The sequence below is a fragment of the Acanthochromis polyacanthus genome, chromosome 13 (assembly GCF_021347895.1).
Source record: "Acanthochromis polyacanthus isolate Apoly-LR-REF ecotype Palm Island chromosome 13, KAUST_Apoly_ChrSc, whole genome shotgun sequence".
NCBI classification, from domain to species: domain Eukaryota; kingdom Metazoa; phylum Chordata; class Actinopteri; family Pomacentridae; genus Acanthochromis; species Acanthochromis polyacanthus.
In genome coordinates this window covers 33,014,490-33,042,296 of record NC_067125.1, presented here as the reverse complement: position 1 = coordinate 33,042,296, position 27,807 = coordinate 33,014,490, and the positions used below count along the sequence as shown (strand labels likewise).

Genomic DNA, 27,807 nt, shown 5'->3' with positions numbered 1-27,807 from the left:
TTCTGCTGATTAGAAAACAGTTGTTGTAGGATGAGTACATTTAGCAAATAATCTATTAGCATGATTTCATTAACAGTAATTATATATATTTTATTTTAGTGTAAAATGTCTGTTGGTGTGTACATTCCTTAAAGTCATATAGAAATGCTCTTGGTTTGAGGTAAAACTGTAACCCAGATACACAGTCAGACTCACAGAAAACTGGATTTCCATCCATATTATTCTCAGTTGTTGTACACCGACCATGACTTTGCATTTTAGGATGTTTTGCGGGAGATGCGGTTGATATTGTGTCTGAGGCACTTACGTCTAACATCTTTGAAGTAGATGGTCTGTCTGTTGGGGTTGAGCAGTTGGATGACGGAGTCGTCGTTGTTCTTCACTCTGCAGCTGATGGTGGCCGTTTCCCCCTCGATCACCGACACGTTGTCGGCTGCCAGGTTCTGACCTTCGACTTCACAGCACAGGCAGAAAGTACACAAAGAGAAATGAAATTTCAAACAGGGAGCAAACATTCCTGTCGGGATATTTACAGTCTATTAAATATTTATATTGCTTACAACCGGGACTGCATGTCAACACATGCACAGAGTAAAGATACGTGAATAGGACTGTGTAGATTGTCTGTTTGCAGCCATGTCTAATCCTTTTAATATAAGAGCCATGTGCAATGTTTGTCACTATTGATCTCCCCCAGCTCAGACTGGGCCCTGTGAGTCAGTGCCAGATGGGCTGTAAGCTCTGCTGCCCACGAAGGTAGAGGGAGAGAGAGGAGAGGGTAGGAAGAAAAAAGAGACAAAGAGCGAGTGTAAGAAAGTGGCAAGTAGTAGATATGGGCGGGGTGGAGGAGGTGAGGAAGAGAGGGCGAGTTAAACAGAGGACGAGAGAACAGAGAGGAAGGAGATAGATGAGCCGAGCTGGATGCTGTTTATGGTTAAGCTTTATCAGAGCCCTCCATCTGAGGTTCCATGTGACCAATGTGTGCTCAGTGTGCTCAGCGGTTCTGTTCTGTATCTCGAGGAATAAAAGTGCTGTAAGGATCTGAGTCACTCTCTGTACACTGGCATTGTTGCCACTGACAGACCCTGGACCTTGTCATCGTAACTTACACCACGCACCAAACCCCCAACACAAAAAGCCCGGCTTTGTCTCCCCCCCCCCTCCCCTCACCTCATCTTTGGCGAGAAAGAGGCAGAGAATCAAAAGTCACCTTGTGCTATATTTATCTGGCAGGAGCCAAAAAAGCGTAAGGAGAATGGAGAATACGTTCTAATGCCTCAGATTCACACCAGTGGAGGAACAACACTCTGAGCCACAGCCCCAAGAAAACATCAAAAGCACATTTGCATGCCCGAGTTGTCAGACACCTCTATTGCATTCTGACATTTACAAAGTGGAGGGGGGGGAAGAAAAAAAAGACAGAAAAAAAACGCCTGCATTTTCAGATAGTGATAATGGGAATAGACAGGCAAACTAACATGATTCAAAATGAACTTTGTGAATGCGGCAAGCAATAAGAAATTAACCTCCTGTGGAGAAAAGCTCCTCAGACCTGTCTGATGCAATGAACTACCCATTTCATTCCACTCTGCTGCCGCGGCTCAGGTTCAGGACAAAAGGACGGTAATAGGTAAGAACAGACGCAGATTATGTCCAAAAAGTACACAATACAGCCAATTAAAGCTTTATAGTACATACACACTAGATTTGAATGCAGTTTATATTTACTACCTATTAATATGCTTGACCATAATGTAATAAAATACCACTGAATTATCCACAGACATAAACCAAATTATAGAACGCGATAATAAATTATACTAGTCATATCTCCAAGTAGCCACTAGGGGCAGATAGGGCAGCACTGAATGGAAACGAGGGAGTGCAGTATAGAAATTAATGCAGGGGCTAACAAGCTTATTTTTGCTTTTTTTTTAAATAGGTGGCACTTCAAATATGTAATGAAGGTTAAATATCTTGATATTATAACACACAAAGGCCTTTTTCTTTACTTGATCATTAAAAACTCTATTACTCATAGTACTTGTTCATTCAGCAAGAGTAACACAGCGTATGCAGACTGAAAAGGTAAATGGGTGATAATGAACTTAAGACCTTGCGTTTTAATCTCCACACAGGAACGTTCATACTGAATAAAGCTAATTGTTTTTCTTGCTTTGTGCAATGATTGCACATAGTATCTTCAGTATGATGTGGTTAAGGTTAGGGCAAGATAGTGCAAATAAACCACTGCTAAAGCAATAATTCTACAAGCATAGAGCCTGAGTTCTTTTCAGTGAGGAGAAGAAGAAGAAGTCCTGCAATGGAGAGCTGCTGTGGTCCCTACAGAGCGCTGATGTCAGCATCATGGAGCCAGTCTGGGATTAAATGAGGAGACAGAAGACACTGCGGCAGCTTAAATCCACAAAAGAGCTGTGGGAAGTTCTCCAAAATGCTTGGAAAAAACCCTGCCTGTGGACTGTTTTAAAAACTGTGGACTGCTAATTGATCAATCTGAGCTCATTTTAAAAGCATCCTCACTTTACTTTTGCACTGTGCATTGTGAGATGCTGAATTAGGATGTAATTTAGGGTTAGTTTTGATGATTTACATTAGTTTAAAATCAGTGTCTTTTTGTTGTGGGCTCCACAGGGAGTTATTAATGCACAAAAAGCCTATTATGAACCTGAATAATAGCTTTTACAACAACTCAGCTTTTTCTCCTGAATCATACAATTTGCTGCTGACCCGTTAGCAGCCAGGTCCAGTGCTGCATTGGGAGCCACTGAATTAAGAAATAATTACAATGAGCCATTAGCCGCTTTCTCGCTACATAAGCTGCATGCCATCTAGAAAAATAAAATAGATAAAGCAAGACAGTCGTCAGCATCAAATCAAAATAGTCTTCATGTGCAGAGCTGAAATGTGTAAGTGTGTAATGAGAGTAATCAAGTGGAGCTCCTCTGTACATGCACTAAGCGCCGCAGAAGACGAGGCAAAAGTAATGTGAAGTGTTTTGATGTCTGTTTTATTTCATTGCTGTAAAAGTAATATATTTGGCAGTCAAAACAGCAACATAGAGCAGCCTCAAAGCAAGGTTATTCTGCTCCCAATCTGTTGGACTGAGAGAAAGGGAACGCAAAAGATAAATTCTCCATAAGGTTTAGCAGCCCCAAGCAAGGTTGGTCCCCCTCCAATATCCCAGCCTAGGCTCATCTCCAATTCAAAACACACATAAATAACGTCGCTGTGATTAGCAATCCCATCAAAGTGAAAACAGGCCACTTTGTGGAACATGGAGGGTTTTCGCAATTGAAGTAAACATTTTCAATTGCCTCGGCATCCTGGTCATGATTGGGTGCAAATGAGGAGAGGCAGTCATTAATTCTGGGTGGTGGGTGGGGATGGAGGGGGAGTGGGCAGAGGCATGGCACAGATGACTGGCTGATAAATTCACACTCATTCCAGCAGCTGTCTGGGAGAGTAAAGTGCCTGTATCTCTACACATGGCTGCCCTCCTGTTCCTGCATCACAACATACTGAATGAAACAGTCAGAGGGAAATACAGACCTTCAGAAGTCTGCGCCCTCTCCAAGGGGATGTACAATCTGGCATCGAGTGTCTGGCATGGAGGCTCGGGCTCATCAGCCGTACTCAAAATGCAAAATGGCACCAACCTGGACCAATTTTAACGAAAGTTGACGAAATCAGGAAATATTAGTGGACCGGCTTCTCCATCAGAAGTTTCGGAGACAGGTACCTTTTGAATCAAGCTGGCTCCCTCTTTGAACTTTTCTCTCTTGTTTTCACATCAAAAGACATGAAAGAGGCAGCAAAAAGCAGGACAGCCAGCCCCCAATTCCTCTCCCTTGAGTCACCGCTGTCTGCAGCAGTCGTGTCCTTTCAAGGAACAACCAGGACTATAGACAGTCATTAACAATAAAAGTTTCTGCCTCTCCTTCTCTGATGCCGCCTTCTCACTCTTTATCCCCCTCAGTCATTAAATCCTGATCCTTATGATGAAATACTGTTTTAAGGATGTTCACAAGTAAGAAGGCCTGGTGTCTCAGGGTATAATTAGCGCAGTGCCATTTCTCCTAGACCCTTTGCATGGATAGGTTTAAAAAATTTCATACCCACTAATTTGAACATCTTTTTTTTCTACTAAAGATAAGCTCTATTAGAAGCTCACTGTGCCTGTTTGTATAATGATGCTGCAACACAACTAGAAAATAAGGATGCTCAGCCAGAGAAAACATTTTTTTCTTAACCAAATGAAACATAACAAGGTGTTTTTCTGATGTGTATGCAATTTATATGTCAAAAGTAGCACCATTTAGCATCATTGCCCCAAAGCTGGTTGTATGGGATTTTTCTGTATAGAGTTTAACCTTCAGGTGCTCGAGCTTACTCCCACAGTCCAAAGACATACCATACATGGTAGGTTAATTGGTGATTTTAAATTGGCTGCATGTTGGTACAATATGAAGCTTGGACTGGTGTACTGCCCAGAGTTTATCTCACCTCTCACCCAACATCAGCTGGGATGAAATCCAGCCCAGACGATAAAACCAGTAGAGTTAATGAGTGGATAACTAACAGCTCAAGCAATGGCTTTAAAGAACAGTTTTAAGCCATTAATAAGGTTGTGAAGGTTGTGAAAAATCCCTTTAAATAACTGCCTTTCCAGAAAAGGGCTGCTTATTAAAAACTTATTAAGTGGATTGCAATTGGATTCCTAAACTTCACCTGACAGTTTTTAACCAATTACTCCCTTTGATTAAATGTTTTACTTTACTACATTAGGAAACAGTTTCCAAATACATCAGATATTAAGGAATGCCTCTGATGAATTACTAATGCAGTGAAGTAAAACACAGCACTGGTTGTCCTTTAGAGTTAAAACTATACATTCTTAAAAAAAAGAAACTAAAACTTTTCCACATTTGTTATTTCTTAGAAGGTGGTTCTATTAATAATAAGTGCATTTTGGTGTTATGAATAATTTGGCTTTATTCGAAACACCAGGTGAAACCTGATAATGACTTTCATTAAGTCACAGTAACTTCACATTAAATTAAAAAAAACATGAAGGGTTAGTTCAGCTGCAGAGGTGAAGATTGAGCTTGAAGTTAGTTGAAGATAAGAGGAAGGAGGAAACAGACATCAAGAAGGCAATAGGTGTTGTACGAGCCAAATTTTGTATATCTCATCTCAAATCAAGTTAGTCACAGTGAGACATAAAAGGCTCTTCATTTAGCAGTTTGTTGTTTGGCTTTTTTTTTTTTTTTACCCCTCAAGCTTTCTGTGGTCCCATGTGCATTTTACAATGATTCACCATGCCTTTGTAATTTCTGAAACAATACAACATTGCTTTTACACAGTAAAAGTACAAGTAGAAACAATGTTTATCATTTCTAGCAAATTCATGTGCTGAAATAGCAGCTGTATTGATATTTTTTCAGCTGTAGCTAACAGACACTAAAAAGTCAGGATGTCAGGGCGAAAGGCTGAGGTCAAGGCTAAGTGTCAGCCATTGAGGATGTAGGTCAAAGACATAAAGTAACCCCTTAGAAACAAGACTGTGTTAGTCACTCTTAGAAAGAAATACAATATTTCCTTCTACTCTGTGTGTGGCTGCTTAGCAACACAGAGGTTGCATGTATGCATATGGTACTTACTCGTATTTTTCAATTTTGTTATGTTTAACATTGTAAAACAAAAGCCTTTTAAGGTGGCGACTAACTTGTAAATTTAAATAAGATTGCTGGAGTGTAAACGTCCCCAGATCGAATAAAAAGCAGCACAAACTGCTAACATAATCTTCCCTGTGAAATGGTAGCACCCAGGACCTGATGGGAAACACTATGGAGTGGAAGTTCCTGTCATCAAGATTCTTTTTGTTAACATAACGTGTAACCTCACAAAATAGCTGATGATGTGGTCCTTGGGAATGAGAAGTAGCACTGGCCAGCATGCAAGTAAGCCGAAACATGCTCACGTTTGCAGCTTACAGTAGAGACAAACACGCTGTCTAATCCAGTGTTTTGTGTTTTTTGGTTTTGGAAAGGGTAAAAGCAATGGGAGGAGGTTAGCAAATAGTGAACTGTTAGGAGAAGAAGTGTGTCAAAATGGACAAATTGAAAAGGGGGCTTCAAATGGTATGAACAAAAAACTGAAATCTGCCATTACATGTGGCGAAATGTTGATTTGAGAATCCCAAATAAAAGCAGTGGATCAGTGCTTTGAGCGCATGGCTATCTCGTCCTTCCTGAAAAGAAAATACCAGCATAATCAGCCATTCATGTAAATATGCACAGATGAACAGACTGCGATGGACAGCCAATCAACAGACACAGACAGAAGCGAGAGCGTCCAAATGAACAGCAGGTAGCAAAAAGAAAAAGTACCTGTCACGGTTTCAGCAGCTCCTGTTGCAGCGCAGGCGAGGACGAGAGCAGAGGAGAGAAAAACAGACAGGCTGTGAGCAGACAGGAAGCAAGCAGAGAGCCACATTCCACTGATAACAAAAAAGCTTATTCACAATTTCTAAATAGGCATTTTGAAATTCATTACATTCAAGCTCCATATGCGATTTGCGCAATTTCCCACCAATTAAGAAAAATACAAAAGCCTTCGTAATGAGTAATTTTTACAATCCAGTCGTTCTATTTTTCCACAGGTGTGTGCGATCCCAACATAATGAGGCAGTTTTTCCCTCCCTTCATCCATTTTTCCTGAGCACTACATTCATATGGTGGAACAGAGGGAATATGTGGACTTTGTTTTCTTTCCCCCCTCATGTCCCTGATTGAGATTCCAGCCAGCCTCACTGTGGAGCAGCCACTGCCTGGAGACGCTCCCCTGGGGCCCGCCGTGTATCCTGGAGAAGAGAGCACCCATTCGGAACGGTGCCCACCCAAACTGGCATCTCGCAGGGCATGGGAGACTGGCGTGTTCCCAAGTCCCTGCAGCACTGCTCAGGGCCCGTACCCTCGGGAGAGCTCCCATCATTCATTGTCTGCTATTCATAAACAACCCCCTCCTCCCCTCAACGCTCCCACACCGCCTCCCCTTGCCCTCTGCTGCTGCACTTCCACATCTACATTTTTATATTTCACGCGCCACCTTTTATTGTATTGGCATTTCACACAGACTTTGGGGCTTCTTTACTCTGGCTGTGAGCAATAGAGGCTTCAGTGCCAAGCGTACAGTATGTTGAAGTGACTGCTTGTCTCACTTGTCATTGCCGGCGTAATAAGGGTGTAAGGTATGACACATGTCCTTGTTATGCTCCTTTGTGCATTTTCGACGTGTCAGCAATTCCCTCAGGACAAAAAAAAAAAAAAAAACTGTAAGTGACAAATCACACACGACGGGAAACAAATTTTGAACGCTGTCCAGGAGCCTGCTACAGTATGTCGCCAGCTTAAGCCTACGCTTCTTTAAAAAACTTGGAGTGTCAGTCAGAACTTTATCCTTATTATGTGATAATTCGGCGTAATGAGGCTTCTGGGTGATTTGAGCAGAAAAAGAAATCGCAAGTGATGGAGGTTGATAGTCAGACTCGAGCATGAATGAGCACACCGTATGTGTCCCAGTCCAACCAGCCCTCAGGACAGCCCATAATGAGGCTTTTGAGCTGCTTTAATTGCCAGGTAATTATAATGTTGTAGCAACATTATGTAAATGACTCATTATCATCTTGTATGTGTAGTATATCTGCCCTCGTTTTATGTTACTCTGTCAGCAGTGTAACCCAGAAAAATGTATCAACCTGATACCGGAGCATCTCAGTGTTTAATCTTGTCAACAGAGACCTATATCTACACACAGAGACTCGTGATATAGTGCGGTGACACCTTCCCTAACCCTTCAGTATGATCCACTTCCTGCTGGTGGCCTCTGAAGGGGCTATAAATAGCGTTTGCGGTGTCGGTGGCGGCTGCGGTATCGTGCCGTGCTCCCCCGTCTCTCCTGCGTACCTGCAGCACATTAGGTAGAAGTTATGAGGTGCCAGCTCGCCTGTGATTAGATGTCATGGCTGTCGCTCTGCTTAGACAGTGCTGATAGACAGATTTCTGGGGGAAACGCGTGCGATGGCATTCGTGCGAGTGTACCCATTGCACCAATCTGTCAATCACGCGGGATGAGAGCAGGCAGGCCAGCCGTCCTCCAAATAATGTCTGTCCTTGTCTCCTCACCCCTTTTTCTCCTTCTCATCCCAATCTCATCCTCCTGTTCGGCACAATGAGCAGCATTATGTTTGGAAACAGGGAAAAAGTGGAACGTTTCACGCTCTCCACCTACAGTGAGGCTACATTTCCTGCTCGCTGTGAGCCTTTCAAAGGGCATATTCTCGCACTTGCATTATGTTTTCCATAAGAGGAGAGGCTCTAAGTGCTCTGGTTTTCAGGGATCTGTGTTCAACCCATTGCCACACCAATGAATCCATAATAATGTGCACCATTTTTTCATCACTGAGGAAAGCTGAGATCTCTGGAGACAGGATGTCTGTGTGGTAAGAGTGGCACATAGCCTCCCTCTCTCCCTCTCTCTCTCCCTCTTTCGCTACTGCTCAGTAAAAGCAGTGGGGTAACACTAATGAGGCAACATTTCGTCTCAGTACTAGTGTGATGCCTTTGAATTAATGTTCTTCCTTTCAGGTAAAACATTCCCTTGCTTATTTATGCTCATGATCTGCAGCGTGTTGCATGTCAACCTAGTGTGTGATCGTACTGCATAAGAGGACACAACAGAGCTGGATGCTGGAGCTCTGTGTAGTTCCCCATAGAGACACCCACATCGGCTACCTCCATGACTGTGTGTCTGTGTGTCTGTGTGTGTGTGTGTGTGTGTGTGTGTGTGTGTGTGTGTGTGTGTGTGTGTGTGTGTGTGTGTGTGGAGAAAAGCTGTCTTACTGCGGGTAGCCCACTGTGTTTTCATTTAATTAGACGGATCAGAGGTGAGCTTCAAACTTTTTCTCTTCAAGGAAATCGGATGGAGAAGCGAGCTCCTGCAGAGTGGACCCAATAAACAGGGACGACTTTTGAGGTCAGAATTTCCACAAAAGAAAGAGATCAAAAAGTTTCAGCTTTCATCGAGAAAGAGGATAAAAAAATCTGTGTCCAACACCTGACGCTAGCCTTTGTTGTCGGGCATAATCATTTTCAAATCCACATTAAACAGCTCATATAGTTCCAACAGATACACTGCATAAATGGCCTTTACTTTGCTTTGAACTAGTGTTGCAGATCTGACTGAACAATCCCAACTCATGGTCGACCTAGTAGCCATTTTTCAGAGCTTTCTGCCATATCATTCATCCAGCATTCATCAGTACAGGCAATGGTTGTATAACAATATCGGTCTTCATTACAATTAAGTAAATTTCACACTAGAGCTGAAATTATGCCTCTACTAACTGATAACGGCTAAGCTGTGTATCAAGTCCACAGTTTGATACCTGACTGAGAAACCTCAAGACTGTCAAAGTACAGGCAACACACCAAAAAACACCTGTAAAAAAACAATCATTCCAGTTATTTTAAGCACAAATTCATTACTTCATTGATTAGTCAAGTAAGTGCTGCAAACATTAATTAATCGACAATGAAAACAGTCATTAATTGATTGTTAAACACTAGAAAACAGGAAATAAATGGGCCTTGAGTTGGGGTAACTTTAAATAACATATATGAGAAGTTTTTAAAGCTTTTTCAGCGTAAATCATAGGAACTGTTAAACTTGCATGTCAATGACAATTGACCAAACTGCACCTACCGATGAAGATTGCATGCCTAAAAGCTCGAATCTGTAATAGACATACTTAAACATGCATTTATACAATTTCTGAAGGTTGGTGTGATCTTGGTACGCTGAAAAAAAATCTCTGTTTTCCGACATTTTTTTCTAAAAATAGCGACTCTAATTCAGTTACATTTTCTTTACACATTTGACCCACTTCTTTTATTATCAGCTCCCAGGTGCAGCTTAATCCAGCCCGACCAGCCGGTGAGATATCAGAAAACGCTCACCTGTAAACACAACTGGGAATATTCCGATTAATTCTCCCCAGAGTCGACCGAGACGTATTAATCAGGTAGACTTACAGGAGATGCAAAGTTTCTGCTTGATAAACTGTAACAAAAAGAAGGAGAATTTTGCGAATATCCCCTAAAGAGTTAAGTAATTGCTCTCTGTTAATGAGATATGCTTTGTAAACGCCCCTTGAATGTGCGTGAAAGCCAGGAGGACGCATGTAGCTGAGGAGAGCTTTTACGTCGGCAGATTAAGGGGTAATCCTTCAGAAATGCTGGCAGATAAAAAGCTGATATATTGAATTTGGTGCCCTGTCTCCTTTTAGTAAAGTGCTGTGGGTATCTACAATTGAACACAAATAACAAAAGATTGGCGCTTTTGTGAATAAAAGGCTAAAATTAAGATATGTCAGCATCGCAAATGCCTTTGAAAACAAAAAGAAGGTGTGTAGTCTCACTGTGTACCAGACTGGGTCCTGTCGTTCACAATGCACATAAAAATGTCTCTGCAGTTGCTAAAAAAAAAAAAATGCAAAAGAGAGCGAGAGAAAAAACAGCAACCAGCCACTTAAATGACAACTCTGCACAGCTCAGGTAGTGTTCATCTCTCACAGTCGTGTCAAGAAAAAAGAGAGCGTTAACACATTTCTGACGACTGTAGATGCCAGGCTGCTGCTGCACACAGCCTCACATGATAGGCACCCAGCTCTCCCTGCTACACAAATAAAACACCAAGAAATAAAAGTGAAATAAATTTCAAAAAAAGCAGCAGTTGCTTAAGACTATGGCGGCACATCTATCAAAAAGGTAATCTGACGAGGGAACAACACTATTTCACTTGGCAGGACATGTCACATCAACATAAGGAAGAGCGTTACAGTAGCACACTATTAAGTCATGCTGATTGTGACAAATGCGGTAACTATAACGGCCTATAAATCACCAACCAACTGCTTTTGCTGGGAGGTACAATGATTTTCTTCTCCTACCAGGCACTATGATCCACTCTGTTATGTTAACAAGACTGGTTGACTGAGCATGGACTTAAGAGCAGCAGCAGCAGCAGCAATGTGCTCTGCACCCAAAAACATGCAGCAGGGAAGAGATTCCTGCTTAAAGCCGAGGCAAAGCTTAACCTCTGGCAAAGTGACACATCACATCTCATTCAGATTGTCTATTTCGGGTGACGCTGCAACTTTTTGTGTTTTTCCCCCCTCAGCGGCAGCAGAAGCCTCTTTTAGCCCGGTCTCGGTTTTTTTTAAAAGAAAGTTGCGGCAGGAGTGCTGCCTTTGTTACCACAGGAGAGAAACCGACGCTCTGATTCAGCCCGGATCAAAACGCGCACACAACGTTTCGAATCAAAGCCCCCAAAGAGTCTGGAGGGAGGAATCTTTGCTATTCTGGTGACACTGTAATGCCTCACCTATAGTGTGGTCTCTTGCCAGGAAAAAAAAAAATCACATGAGCAATGTTCACAGAGGCGATGCCGTGGATGTGAGGGTGTGCTTTCTTGCCTGTCTGCCAGCATATCTGCTTACTCACACTAGAAATGTGTGTACATCTGCAGCGAGCGCCCCTGTATGTATGTGTGTGTGAGGGGTAATTAGGACATTAGGAGAAGCTTCTGACAGGCTTGTCATCGCCACAGCCTGCCCAGTGGAAAGGAGGTGGTCAGAGGGGTAAGTGGGGGTCCAGCAGGGTCAAGAGACAGCTGCTGCACCACCACTCACTGTCTGGAAGCTCTCAGAGAATATTAAACCACCTGGGCCTTAGCCAAGACGCTCCCTCATTTATGGAATACACAAAGCCTTTTCACAAGGAGGTAGCAACTAATTTATGCCACTGTTATAAAAGTGGGATTGTTTTTTATCCTGAAACATGAGAACATAAACATAAAAAGACCAAAATAAATGGCGATGGCATCGAGGTAATTGAGGTTATTTTGTAAATCAGTGAATTTGGAACGCAATGACTGTTGTTCTCATTTTTACACTCGGCTATTTTTTTTTATAATGATGAATCTGTGTGGTCTCACACCTCCTGTGTATCTGTCTCCAGCAGAGAGACGCGCTATTATTACAATATGAGACATATTAAATACATCCCCCAAGGCTGATGACCTTGGTGATGACATACCATTAATTGTATAGATGGATTATTATCATCACAACAATAACATGGCTGCTTTCCTGCTCCACTCTCCCAAACACCTGTGCCCATTCTCTGGCTGCCTCTGCTCATATACTCATAATCACTTCTATCAGCCCAAAACGTTAACTGCATCCGGGGACGCTAAACACGTCCATTTGTTTGCAGTTGTAATGTCTTTTGTGCGCCTCAATCAGGCACCTGTCAGACACACACCTGCTACCTCAGAGCTAAGAGAAAAGGCAGAGGGAAGGCCTTTTGTTTCCTCACAGAGTTTATAATCAGCACGTTGTTTCCAATCTTCTTCCACCATTTTTCAATTTCCCATTTCCCTTTTCTCAGTCAAATCACTGCTATCAATCAGGTGCGTGTTTGAGAGAGAGAGAGAGAGAGAGGGGGAAGTTCCTTGATGGAACCATCTCCAGCCCCAGGCCTCATTAGTCAGAGACTGCAGGAAGAAATGTGTGAGTGTGAGTGCATGTGTGGATGTGTGTGCATGTGATAAAAATGAATACTGGTAGAGTGTGTCTGTCAATATGAGGCCATTTAGCATTTCCTATTCCATCCAAATGATGCACAGCGGACATTATGCTCTCTATTTGAGTTCCTCTAAATGGATACTCAACCCAGTAAGTTCTATTATATTTTGCCCTTTCCCTCCACTGTGCTTACTGATATCATGGCAGAAGATGACCTATAACGTCTCAAAACAATTTCTGTGCAACCATGACAACATCGTCTCCATATCGGCACACCGAGCAGCGAAAACATCTCAGAAAATGAATGCAGCTGACTGATGTGGCAGTCAATACGAATCAAACCATAACAGCTGCACGGGCACAAGCTATATTGATCTCGTGTGACAAGAGCAGCTCGAAGTGCATCGACATCCTTGAGGAGAGTCAACTTAGTTGCTTTGATAGCACTGAACAAGCTGATGATTGCAACAGAAATAGCACAAAGTCCTCTGTTAACATTCATGAGGCACAAATTAGGCAACAAACACAAACAGTGAATACAGGACGAGCAAACAGAAGAGGCGCGGATTTTTTTGCCAACGTGGCAATATGTTCGATGTTTTACTGAGTGTATTGATTATAAAAGAGATCTATTTGAAGTGGCCAGACAAAATGGCAACTATAGTAAATTCACAATGGCAGGGTAATATACGGCTTCACTGCTTTCATTTATTCACAGCTTGACATTTCCTCCCTTCCACAGAGTGTGCTCTAACTGTGTGCCAATGGCCACATCATTTAGACTGGACCCGCATGAATATTTAACATTAGTGCCTGGCTCGTAGCTCGCAGAAAATGAATTATTTTTAGTGGGCTTTGCAGAGGCACCGTGAAAAACCCTCACTCCGGTGATGAATCGCTGGAGAGTTTATGTTGTATTAAGCAGGCAAAACAAATGGCTATCAATCATTTGAAGCTTTCCATGCTTGCCAGCCACGCATCTCTCGCCCCCCGCCCCCCCACCACCTTTCAGAGATTCAGTTGGTTTTCAGCGGGATCAGCTGCCAGCCTTGAGAGTGTAAAAAAGGGTCAACCTTGAGTTCACTGGTGTTTGTTGACAAGCACTTTCTGGAACAGCAAGACGGGCTGAGTCCAACTGCAGGTTTGAGTAAATGTAAATAAAGTTGTAGGTATATTTCTGGTGAGCTGGTGCAGAAAAAATATTTACCTCCAACTCATTTTGTGAAATCTGAATTTCCATCTTCTCTGGATCTTTCAATACTTGTTTTTTTTTTTTTTTCGTATTTGCATTGTTCTGCAGCACTACATTTCATTACGCTTCCACCGCATCATGTAAAATGCCTCTAAACTGATAATACCAAGTGTTATATAAGATCCATTTCACACAGTGTGACATTCAGCATAATGAACTGGAATGGCTATCATCCCACAGTCTGCAGGAGACATTAAATATATCAGCTGCGATAATAAACCATTTTGAGGCAAGAGGAAAAACTGAGGTCAAATCCAAACTGAGCAAAGTAATTAGCCTTGCACAGACTCTGGTACATCTTGTGGGCTTGGTTTTATCCTCACGATTTTTAACTCTGGAAAGCATCCACTGAAAATGGAAGGAGACCAACAAGATCCATGTCTAGCCAATGATCAAACCATGCTTGATGCTTGAACTATCTAACCTCTTAAATCCCACTATTCGACTGTTGGGAGAGTGAAGAAAAATTCACGCTATGCAGCAAAAACACTCATAGCACGAGTGGGGATTCCAGCATATTTGAAGATACTGTAACAATTACTGCATGTCATGCTGGATTTTGGAGAAATGTCTAAAAAGGGATGCTGAGAACATCCAGAATTTCAATTTTATTTTATTTTTGTGCTGTTAAACAAAGTGAATCTCCTTTCTCTCAGCTACCGAAGTCACACCAACAGCGCATTTGATCTAATAAATAGTGCTCAGATTGTAGACACAGAAATACGGCATATTTACAGAAATTGCAAGGGAAACAAACATGCAAATAAATGCAATACAATGCAAATATATATTTTTTTCATTTATTTTACACACACATGCAAAACAAGCAATTTTTGGGAAAAAAAAATAGAATATTTCTAATCGATTGGCGTCGCCATAAAAAACATAGACACGATATAGACGTCATGCAGCTCCAATAAAGATTGAACACTGTCAGATAATGTGCAAAAACAGAATTTTTCCAATCTAGTAAAAAGGAGATTTTAAGGAAAAGTGCATGTTAAAGGGGCTCAACTAGGTCAGTACCCTGTGTCTAATGACAGAATCACATCGAGCATGATTCAGCAACTGTCTGACCTATTTTTAATTCTCTCCAGAAATGTACACCGCCATTAACATCTTCAATCATCACTGCCTTTTAAGTTTCACAGGCATTCACACTTCCACACATGTGAGTCCTGAGTTAATAATGTGCCATTAGCTATGTGATAATATATGTCTGAGGCTCCCAAAACATCTTCAAGAGCTAAATAAGAAATCCAGGTTTCCTCTTCTGAATCTCTTACTACTCATTCATCACTTACTGTTTGATTCAATTTAGGTACCATTTGGTGAAGTTATGGAAACTAGTGTGTTTTGGGTTAAAAATTCAGCTTTTCACACCATGTTTGAAGCTTTTCCTCCATTTTCTGATCTGCCTAGTATATGACTGGACAGCCAACAAGGAGCAACAGCAAAGATACGCTGTTTAGAAATGTGTCCTTTGATACATCACAAACGAATGTAAACCAGGCGAAAATACGTTTCACTCAAAAAGTTATTGAAAAGATGTTTTAGTTGTGTAGGAACAACACTGTTGTGAGGCAAGGCTCCATAGAAAGGTACACAAAGGCTTACATCCTTCCTGACCACTGCCAAGGCCAGCAAAGCCATGAATACTACAAATAAATAAAAACCTTTGTACAAATAAATCTGAAAAAAAAAATCCGGAAAAATTGAGAGTGTTAAGAGATCAAACCTGAGTGCATAGAGGAGTAGTTCTTATAGATGATTAAATCAGCTCTCCATGCTTCCCCTACCTGCTTTGAGTTTTATTTGATTGGCTACGCAATTACCTTAACATTGGTTAATTGCTATTTAATTTACCTCTCATAGCAATCACATAACCCTCTAGTCTGCCAATCAGTAATTCAAAAGTCGTGCACAAATTCAGCCAGCGAAAACACACACTCATGCACACGAGCGAGCGCCCAAAAACATCCGTGTGACACACAGAGTTTACAGATTCTCGGATTACCTGACAGTTTCATTAAGACAGATTACGGTGACCCTGAAGTTTTAATCTTCCAGATAAAGTGAAGCTGTTTTTACACCCTTCCTCAAGGATGCACTTCATTTCCAACAACATCCAACCTGAGATGAGATTTGGCCTCCTTCAAATACAATCTGAATTGCTTCAATTGATTAAACAGAAACTGGCAGGCTGAACAGAGCGGAGCGGAGTACAAACCCGTCCACACAGCCACTGGCAACTGTGGACACAAGATTGAGGGTAAGATATCTGCGAGCGGCCTGGCACCTGAGTCAGAGAGATAGTCCTGCTTACTTGGGGAGGCGGGGTGGGGGTCAAACTGGAGGCAGACTGGGTGGCTTTGGCTGTGTTTCCCCTTCAGGTTAATATTTTATGGATGTGCGATACAGTTCAGATGACAGTTCGAGATGACTGAGAGTCAGCATGCAGGCGGCGAGAGTTCAGCGATTTATTAAAAGGGAGGGGAGTGCGGCACAGGGGAGAGTGAGGCCAAGTCTGAGAAATGTAGCTGTTAATGTGAGGAGTCTGGAAAATGACAAAAGTTTGTGCTCGCGCATGCACATGTGTGTGGCGAGGAGACGAGCTTTCTGCAACCTGAGCCCATTAAAAAAAGCAGAGGCACTGGCAGTACAGATGTGTCTCTCTCTGAACCCAACATGAAACACAGGAAACGGCCTCTTTGATCATTACCTCCCTGTCAGTCTGCCCTCCGCAGGGACCGCCTGTTACGACTGCTGATGCGCCGCACTGACAGGCCAGAAACACACATGCAAACACATCAAGAAAAAAACTGAAAAAGCAAGAAAAAAAAACACACACACACACAAGAAAAAAAACATAGCGCCGCTACGAGTCTGACTGGTGTCGGCATTCAGACTCGTCCCCAAGGAGGTATAACCATGACGACCAGTAGTGTGGGCAAAAGCGCAGGTTTATTATTCTATATTTGGATTCCAATTAGCTTCCGTGACTGTGAGGCTTGCTGGGGTCCACATTCACATTCGTGCCGTCGGAGCAATTTAGTCTCCAATCCTCGTGATTGTATGTTTGTTGAATGTGGGAGGAAACAAGCAAGGAACCCATGTGATCAAAGGGAGAGCATATCTAGAAGTGAGTCAAAAGCAAACAAACTTGTCCAAGTTCATTTGTTTGACTTGCTGCTTCTACAGTGAATATCCTGCGACCTGCTGAGAGTATTTGCAGACAAACAGAGAGACATGGCAACTACATATAGACGGTGTCGTGATTGGCAAGTGAGCACCAGTCCTCCCTCCTGTGATTGTGCCACCCAGTTAATAAACGCATTCATATGACACTGTTTATATGACAGTTCCAATGTTAAAAACATGTTTGTGCTCGTCTGTCTTGAATCCCTATGCAGGTTATATGAGAGTGATGATAACCAAATCAGATTTTTTTTCTATTTAAGTTACAAAAACATGTCATTTCAGGCAGTAATTGTACAGATTTTGAAATATTCACATCAGGGACATTCAGTGGCTGTTTCTACAGCACCTGTAAAGATTAGCAAAAACATCTTGGCTGTAGCAAATAAACTATGGTTAATATGTGCTTAAGGTTGGGTAACTCCAATGAGGATTATTGTTAATAAAAAGGCCTCCGATCAGATGCAAACTCCAACCTCCTGCATGAATCTGGCATTTAATCCACTTTCTAAGCCCTCGCAATCTGTCTCGCTAGATAAAAGACACCTTACTTCCTGCACCAATGTTGAAAGCTGAACGTAAATGGTGAGTTCTGGATTAGCCCGATATTAATGTAATTAATGGGGATGCTGGGCCGGAAAACTTGAATGGAAAAAAAAACACACCAAAATGTGTCTTGCTCTGGAAAATTGGTGCAGACAGTTTTCTCTCGAAAATTGAACAGCTTTTGAATATTTCTGTGAGCAAGAAAAAACTACTACTAACTTCCACTGTTACTGAATGAAAGGAGAAGTTTCAAAGTCAGATATCAGATACAAATTTGGATATCCTGACCCTTTAAGGCTGTGCTACTGCTGTGAACATATCAGCAGTACAACCGGCTCCATACTGTGCAGAGACTTTGGCTTTGACGAAAATAAACTTTGCTAAGCAGCTCCCAAAGTGAAACTGTCTGAAAGCGTTTGTATTGTATCTCTATCTGGCTGTGTTGTCTTTGTGTGTGTCTGTGGGTTAACAACAGTTGGTCATCACTTTCAAAAGCAATTCTTCTGAGGCTCGGTGTGCTAAGCTTGTTAGGGGGGAATATCAGCACCTTTATGATCAATCAAACAGTTTCTGAATCCTCATACCCTTTGCTGCCTTTGTCGCTTTTCCACCACCGTCCCCATTGCTCTTGTTCTCTGATTTTCCTGTCACCACTGTTTCCAGCTTCTATAGGTTAACGTTACCTCTTTAATCTTTGCGTTGCCCCTACCGGCACCCAGTGTAAACAAATGAACAATATAATGCAGCAGCATAAACAAATTTATATGCAGAGCCGTGTTTGCCTGTGTTTCTATTTCAGGCGTGTTTGACTCCATTGTTAGTGTACCACCCACATGACTTAAGGTGGTCACATTTGGTTGCAGCAATTTACACAGTTTAAGTTGTAATGGCTTTTCCACATCTTCCTCAGAAACAGCAAAGACACCTCTAACTACCTCGGGAATACATTGTGCGGTCGCTTCTCCAACGCCATTAGCATGCATTGTTCTGTCAATTTAAACTGAATGTTTGCGGCTTATTCTAATGGGAATGAATCCGTTTGATTTGAGAGCATGAAGGGAATATGACAGAGGAAACATGGGGCTGTGATGCCGTGCGAATTCCAGAAGAAACGCAATGTTGTGTACGCCAAATCTCCTGATGCAGTGATGTCGTCTCTGTCATGCACCAGATCAGAGTTTCAGATCTGGCGGCACAACATCAAAGACCCCTCACCGATCAAGTGCACGGCACACAAAACCAGAGTCCGACGGTGTGATACAGGCTCACAGCCGCTTCCTGAATCTGTGCAGTTTTACAGCACACCGCATTTGTACCTTAAAGCCAGCAAATACACTAATGCGATCATATCACACAGCATTTGCTCATGTCTGCCTGCACTTCTCACCTCAGATAAAGAAGACGTAAACCTGTCACCGCTTCCCCCTGTTTTCATCTGGAACATAAATTCGCTGACATTATGTTAAATAAATAATGTATCCTGCTGCCTGTAGTGATGAGCCTACAGAGAATGATCACCTGAAGGCTGCAGCGCCCCTCAGCTTCACTGTCTGCACGCTCCTTGTTCACTGTTTAACTTCTTTTCACTGAAAAAGGTCAAAAACTGCACTGCAACCGAGCCACCAAAGCAAAAGGGAAGCATCAGACAAAGTTCGAGAATGAACATAGTGAAATGTTTAGCAGCTACAGAGTGAATATTTATATCTTCAGGAGCTGCTGGAGACAAATACAGAAAAAGGAAGAATGAAACTAGACTCAAGAGAGCTAACGTTGCTACATGTTTCCTTCATGTGCAAAGTGTACTAAGAAACTTTAACTTTAGAAGTCAGTGTTTTGCATAAAAGCAATAGAACAAGACTATTAGAAGTATTAAACCTCTTTAAAAAAATCACAATTAACACAACTGCTTTACACACAGACATTTAATACCCTGGACTATACAGGGGACAAAATAATTATGAGTGACTCCACAAAGAGGTTTTAGTCAGTACCAAAATAAACTCATTGGGGCCAATATTACAACAATAGAGAATATTTATGTTGAACCACTTTTACTGAAACATATTCTGCATTTTTTGTCAACCAAACGATCAGAAATAGCGAGAAAATGCACAAATGTCTGTCAAATAAGGTCACACAGACTCATTGTTGACACAGACTCAGACTATAGTCACCCCCCAGAGGTCCACTCTGCGCCAGGAAAAACCCTGGTTAGATGCATATTATAGCCTTTGCTTATATAACTTGAAATCCTAGTCTGAAGAGTAGCTGGATAGCATTCAGAAGGAAAAATGTAAAATCCTCAAGGAGGGCGCACACATCTCAACATATACTTTCATCAGCTGCTGAACTGCCAAACTACAATGGGCTAATATCCAACTTTATAAAATTTAAAACATTTTTCTGTCAAATCAGTTTTATTGTTTGACAATGAAGCCAAAGTTCTGCAGTGTTAAAAGCTGTGCATACAGAAAGATAGCTTAAATTGGCATCATTTGGTTGCTGTAGACGAGATACAGTAAAGGTCAGATATTCAATGAGTTTACATTACTGTGCAATTTTAGACTCTTATTTTGACAGACACATTTCACTGGTACCAAAAGAGCAATGATGTCTGACACTTAGCTCCAGTGTTATAACCTTCCACAGTCCATAGAAATAATACTAAACTCACAGCTCTGACACAACAATTGCCATAACAGCAACAAACCAGCGGCTATCACTACTACCTCTACTTATAAGAATAAAATGTGAATGTAAGACATTGCACAGTGGTTCTTGCCGGGGGAGGCGATGAACACAGAAGAGGTGATGATCATTGAGGAAATAAAGAGAAAGAGTCAGCTTAGCTGTGGCACAACACTGCTGACACCTCATAAGATTAGAGATGCCTCTCAGTCTAAATAAGTCCCCTATCTGCATGCTTAGTGCCATTACTTGCTTTGTGGGGTTCTATCCTCAGGGGTGTGTTGCCCACACAACGGTGGATGCCAAGCCACAGAGCATCGACACACAGCCAAGCACACACACATATGCACTTTTCGCTCACACTGCGCGAGATAAAGATGAATCGAATATGATGATTAACAAGAAAAATTCTGTGAAATCTCTGCAGAAAGCATCTGAAGCTTTCCGTGGGCTGATAGCACAGTCACAGTGGTGGAAACTCCCCAGCAGTTGTGAATCATCACTCAGGAGTTTCCGTCTCTTTCAAATTTAAATACAAACTTTCCTATCTCAGGTTACACAGCTAATATAGCAGCACAGACTTCTGGAGCTTTAGCGACCAGGATAAACGGTTTTTAGGGGAATTTTTGCCAAACACACTGGCGATAGTGCGTTTTCCAGAAAGACTGAAGCTATACATAGGTTATTGTTTGTTTTGGGAAGAGAGTGCCGCCGGAATGCCAGTGTAAATACCCGCTTTTGTCCGTTCTCTGTGCTGCTGTTTGGGATCCGGTGCGACCGCAGGATCAGCATCAGAGAACATTTTCATCCCTCGGCTTACAAACCTACTGAACTGCAGCTCTACATCCTCTCTCCTAGCCTCGCCACTCTTTGCTGTGAGCCCGGCTTTAACTCCTCGAAAACAACCAAAAAAAAAAAAAAAAAAAAAAGAAGCGGCCCCAAACACTGGTCCTCACGTTCGATTTTGTGCACAAGGTTGAAGGAGGCACGGTTCACTTGCAAAGTTCAGCTGGGGAGTTTTGCTTTTTGTTGCAATATGAAGAATTAATAAAAGATTTTTTTTTTGGGCGGCTTGTTGTTGAAAGCAATAAAACAAAATGACAAGGCAAGAGATGGGATTTTTTTTTTGTATTGACTTCATATAACAGAAAAAGAAATAAACACTCAGCTTTCAGTCTAAATTTGCACCTTCCTACTCTGTACTTAAGATGAGAGGCGCAGGGTGATGTTTTTTATTTATTTCTTTAAATCAAATTAGTCGAGTCAGTTTCAACAATGCAAAATACCTCACATACAACCTGGCAATAACACGGAGGCCTGTATAATGAGGTAAAATAAAGGCTAAATGAATCCAAATCAGAGGAGCCATGGGACTGAGGGGGAGAATGTGCACTGTGAACAATTAGCTAGCTCATCCAGCATACGAATCAGCTCCTGGCACATTACGCACATACTGTAAAGCTCATTACTGCTGCAAAACACACAATCAGTCGATCAAATTCAGCGGCGGAGCGGCGAGCAGGCGAGCTCTGTCAGGATCCGCCTGTCATTCAACTCTTTAACCCGCTGCTGCGCCCCAATCACCCGGCGCAGACAGAAACAACAGGCTCATTTTTGCGTTTTAACAAGTCATGCTTCGTTATGTTGCAGGACTTTTCCCAGACTTTTGCGCTCTTTGATGGATGCTGACTGTTGTGATGCTTTCATCTCCTCCCTCTCCAAAAAAAAAAGAAGTAGAATTCTTGAATGCAAACACCCCTGGTTAAACATAAAAGGGCTGAGATATTTTAAAACTGACATCACTTCAAAGGGAGCGAACACATTCAAAGGGGTATCACAGGAAAGAGATTCAAAAGCCTGCTAGTCACCTGTAATCCACTGCTAATACTTGGTCCCCACAACCGTATATGAACGTGCACATGTGCTCCGTTTCATTGTATAGAAGGAGGAATCATTAATATTCAGCCAGCAGAATGTGCAGCTGCAGGAAGTTCTCACGTAGATATCGTGTAGTTATTTTGTCTGCATCGATTCCGGAGGATCCATACAAATATACATGGATTATCTTGTGAATATATCAGTGTCATTACCCATAAGCAGCGGAGCTACAGTGACAACTATCCTGTTAGCCGGCGTCTGCCTTCGTTTTTTTTCTTTTTTCCTCTTGGTGTCTCATTCTTTCATCACTTCAGCTCTTTGTTTCTGCCTCCACATTCAGCCTGTTGAAAGGTATAGTGTAAAAAAAAAAAAAAAAAAAAAGACGAGCTACTTTACTTCTAAATAAACCAAGGAAGGAAATGTATCTTCAAAGCCTCTTTTTTTGTTCTTTACCACGGAAGAGGAGCTAAAAGTTGGACAAAAAAAACAAAAAACTTTTTCACAAACTGGCGCTGAACCTTTGAAGCAGCACAAACAAGCATTTAACGGCAATGTTTGTGATCACAGCAGCGGGTGAGATTTGAAAGTGAAACTATAACATATGTGGCTTTTTTTTTTTTTGGAAATGATGTATAGCAAATAATGAGTGTCGCATTCTAGCAGGGCCTTCATGTAAAGTTTCCATAACTTTAAATAATTTGTGATACCCGTTAATGAGAACAGTCGGGGGTTTCAGGTTGTCAGAAGTGACTTTGCTTGTGTTGATTCTTCCTGTGTAGTAATAAATATCAAGTATGAGCTTATACTGTTGACAAATTGTTCACAGGACGTCTTTAATGCATCTTGTCTGCTTTTCTAAATGTTAAATGTTTATAACTAGATTCTGGTCGAAGTGATTTGTCAGGCTTTGCAGCCAAAGTGACATTTTTTACAAGGTTGGGTCATTTTATTTGTGTGTCCGCAAGAGCCAGCATGACACAAATTTCATTATCAAATTTCGTCATTCTTGACATTTTCCTACAATACAACAACCAAAGCAGCTCCTTTTCTGCTGTTAGAAGGACAGCGTTCTGTTTTCTAGTGTACAAATTGTAGAACAGTTCTGCTTACAAAATTTGCCACTGACTGTAGAACCACATGCAAACCTGCCATTTGAAGTTAGAGTCATGGATGTACGTATAAGTGGAACTGGATACCATATGATAATTTGGACAAAAGCAAAGGATCTGACAGTGAAGTATCAATGATTTTGGTCAATTAATGATATCCATTTATCTCCAAATAAACAGAATTCTAGCCTCACATAATACCATAGCACCATAGTTAGCTAATAACACCTTGTAACACTGGGTTATTACTGTAGGTATTCTACCAGTTTGACAAAGTTTGCAGCCTGCACTGTAAGCAAATAAACCTCTTACACACATTTAAATTACACATAATAACTTGTAAAATCCCCAAAAGGCATGTTTGACTGTAAAATTACACCACTCTACTGTATATAAATAAGAGAAAGATGTCACTATTTTACAGATGCGCGCAGATTTTTGTTATGTGAAAAGAAAAATGATGTAAATTAAGCATAGGAAAAGATTCAATTCAATTTTAAACTGTTATTTTAAAGTTGTCACCAACATTTACAAGTAAAGCCTGTTTAATTGTGTTATACTGATAGAAACACAAGTCAGTGTTGTTAATTTACTAAATTAAAAATGTAACGTTGTATAGAAATTTAATGAATGTTACAAAGACTGACTGACCAATTCTTTACATTTTTTGATTGTGTAGTTCTAGTTTTGAAAAACTGTTTTTCTTTATCACTTTTCTTAGATGATTTAAAGCCTGACAGACCAGATGTGCATATAAGTTGCTAATTTAAGACTGAACAGCTGCTGTATGGGTGCAAGGTTTGGTGAAACATCAACTTCTTATAAGCTATAAACCAACAATATAATCACAGCTAAAGGTTGTTTAATTTTGTTAAAATGATGGTAATATAAGTTAATATTGTTAATTTACAAGATTTAAAATGTACTATTGTGTAGAAAATCCGCTAGACATATTAAAAAGTAAGTGTTAAATGATATTTGTGTCATTCTGGACAACCACCAGAGCAACACTAGCACTATTGTTCTGTAAACTAACCTCAGGCACAGTAAAAATATAAACAATGTATAACAGAAGGAGGCTGTGAACGAAGCCAGTATACCCTCGGTACAGTCGCCGTGAAAAAGAGAATCACACATTTTGGCAGAACACTCTCCAGCTCTTAAGGGAAAAATGAGCTTCATCTTTAAGCTGCTCAAATTTCCATTTCCATTTGATTGCTCTCTCAAACTGCTGCGTATTAGTTTGGCACGTCGGGCAGATAGAGTCCACTCTATAAAACAAATCTTTAAACCATTTTGTTTCTGGGCATCTTCACTTCGACCCACAAAAAGAATCAGCAGATTGTGCGAAAAGACAAGCGAGGCAGGCGAGGGAAATTAAGAAATAATGGCAATATAAGTTCCTTTAAGGACCACATACAGGAGAGGATTCCATAGGACCCTAAGAGCTAATACAATTTTACTTTTTAACTTGTTTTATTTATAGATTTTTACAAACATGCAAAATGCCTCCAGACTGCAGATTGGTATTCTGCACGAAAAATACTTTTTAACCGCAGACAATCAGGATGCAGATATGTCTCTTACATCACTTTAAATTTGGATTTTGCATTAGTATTATACCCAAATCCTCTGAAATCAATCTGCAAAGTATCCCTGTGCCGTCGCTATTTTAAGCAAATAACTGTTGATGGATCAGAGGTGACAAATGAGAATGGTGTCGCAAAAACATGCAAGCTATGAGAGACCACCCTGCAGGTGAGGCTGCGCCGCCTTAGTTGTTGCTGATGATGATGTATGTCTTTGTAGGACAGAAAAAAATAAAGATGAGAACTGCTAATCTCTCCACTCTGATTATTGCTGTCACTTCAGATTTATCCATTGCGTGTGTGCAGGTTTGGCAGTCAATTTCATAGCCTTAAACACAATCTCCCTGGGAAATAGTAAGGTCAAGAAAGATCCATAAATAATCCCTAAGTCTGTGACTCTTCCACTAAGCGTTATTCAAAGAGGATCGATAGGATGCTGTGATTCAAACACAAAAACCTATTCTTTTGCTTATCAGCAAAGCTCTCTCCCAGCACTTTGTGGTGATCAATTATTAAAATCAACTTCACATGGCCACCACGTGTCAACAAAACGGGGAAGTCAGATTTATTCTATAGGCTAAGACTTTTGAGAGGTAATTTTTCATCTGAGTGGCCTTTAGCATTTCTTATTAAAATACATTATTGTTCTTGTAGATTTATTTATTCAATGTGATAGCTCATTAGTCAGATTAATGTAATGTACTCTCTTCTCTCTGCCTGCAAAGAGGTCCGTGTTGCTGTATAAATAAATGATGGGAGGTAAAGTTCAAGTCTTCTGCTTTTTTTGTATTTTTTGCTGAAACATTGGCTTTTATTATGCATCTATTTTTAAGGATGGGGAGATGCTAAATTTAACTTTAAGTACTACAGCTGAACAGCAGTTTAGATCAACTCTCAAAATAGACTTGAAGTCTGAAGCATTTTAATGGTGTTGCTGGTTGCGGTGGAGCTGATTTTAGGTAATATTTTATGTATCATTAACTGCTGCTGCTGATCATAGCGTTACTATATTTCATAATTTATTCTATTTCACTCTTTAGGTTTCTCTTTGCATCAAATGCGCCTTTTATTCACAAGCATTAAACACATGTGCCACTTCACCAGTGAGGATTAGTCCTTTTAATATGCGTACTGTTACTCTGATCTCAATGCCACTGTATGAATTGTGCATCACCTCAATTATTGCAGAGGATGAAGTGTTATCATTATCCTGGAGAGCTGAACTTTATTTGAGAGTATAAAGAGACTTGTTCAAATGAAACTGCTAACATAACATATATACACACCGATCAGCCACATCTTAAAACCAGTGAAAAGCGAATAACATTTATCATCTTGTGATAATTCGATGATCTGCTGGGAAGCTTTGGGCATTCAAGTGGGCGTTACTGTGAGACACACCACCCACTTTAACGTTTTGCAGATCAAACACAACCCAAATGACAACAACGCCAGCCTTCAGTATGACATGTTGGCCAAAAACCTCTTAAGAATGACTCAAGGAACACGACAAAGAGCCCATTGCTTGGACCCAGCCTCCAAATTCTTCAGATCTCCCCAATGCAATCATGCATCTGTGGGACACCCCAGCACACGCCCCATCCACAGAGTCTCACCATGCAACCCACAGGACCCAAAAGATCAGTCAGACACCCAGTTGATGCCTCAGCAGGTCAGAGTTGTTGTGGCAACATGCAGGGCATCTACAGAATATTATTTAGCACCTTAATAATTGTCATCTTCTGTCTTAATGTCTTTGTAAAGCACTTTGAATTGCCTCGTTGCTGAAATGTGCTATATAAATAAATTTGCCTTTGCCTAAAACCTGCCAGCCAGTTTCAAAGGTATTCTATCTTTTTAGAAATGGGCAAAATTACACCATTTGTCAGAGCTACAGCATGTTAAAATAGAGAAAATAGTCGGATTTTCAACTTTCCATTGGGAAAATTAACCAAATCTCAGCTTAAAATCAAGAAGTTTCATTACAGTCAGTCAATTCTACATGTCTCATTTAAAAAAATTGCCAACAATTAACCATTTACTTGCATCAGATTCTGTAAAAAAAACACACCTGTGAGGCCATGACTGACTCACATGAGAGGAACAGTGAAAAAAAGATTCATGGACTTAGAATGATGTGTTTAAACAGAGCAGATCGGAGACAAGTATGGAAACAAATAAAAAAAATGAAAGTAGTTAAATATGTATCATATGCAGAGACCCTCATTTTTTTTCAAGTATTGTACCTGTGTGCACTTGTACATGCTGGTTTGCTTTTTTCAATGTCTGTAAATAAGAAGAAAAAACTCCGCAAAGAAATCCAACTTTCAATTTTTATATTTTAAGATATAAAGCATTATAACTGTGCCAACCTGCACAAAAGACAGATTTGAGTTGTGGTGTTTCCATGGAAGTGCAGGACTTTATACTGCAGAGGAAAATGAGCAAACAAGGAATAAAAATGTGACACAAAAAAAGTGAAGCTGCTCAGGGTTCAAACTGTTGATGTTGTGACTGTTCAGTGTATATGGGCCATGATGCAAACAAACCTATTCATCCATACTGCTTGAAACATACTGAAACCAAATCAATCTGTAATGTTTACGAACAGATTGCAAGTACCTCATAAATATGTGCATTCAGAGCTGTTAACATACACCACCTGAGTGAGTACACCAAAAAAAAAAAGAAAATCTCCTGGCCTTGAGTAAGAAGTCAGAAAAGTTTAGAGACTGGATATGATTTGTAGGAGTCTGTGGATTTTAGAGAACAACACCTGGATTCATTCAGTGTTAATGTACGTTCATGGAAACGGCTGTAAAGATGCATGTTCGCTGTCAGGTTTAAAAAACAATACACCAGATGTGCACGAGTCTTGAG

At 40.9% G+C, this 27,807-nt stretch overlaps 1 protein-coding gene across 3 annotated transcripts in view; it reads right to left on the bottom strand.

Annotated features, from left to right (window-relative positions):
- The window catches only part of cadm1b (cell adhesion molecule 1b), a 163,334-nt gene that overhangs the window by 51,535 nt on the left and 83,992 nt on the right, over positions 1–27,807 (bottom strand). For 2 of the 3 annotated variants that reach the window (XM_022211539.2, XM_022211557.2), the window contains exons 2-3: positions 6,411–6,431; positions 308–454 (exon numbers count right to left, since the gene is read on the bottom strand). In XM_022211539.2, coding sequence (XP_022067231.1) covers positions 308–454; positions 6,411–6,431 — 168 coding nt within the window. The remainder of the gene's footprint in view (positions 1–307; positions 455–6,410; positions 6,432–27,807) is intronic. The other variant, XM_022211547.2, reaches the window with a different exon arrangement.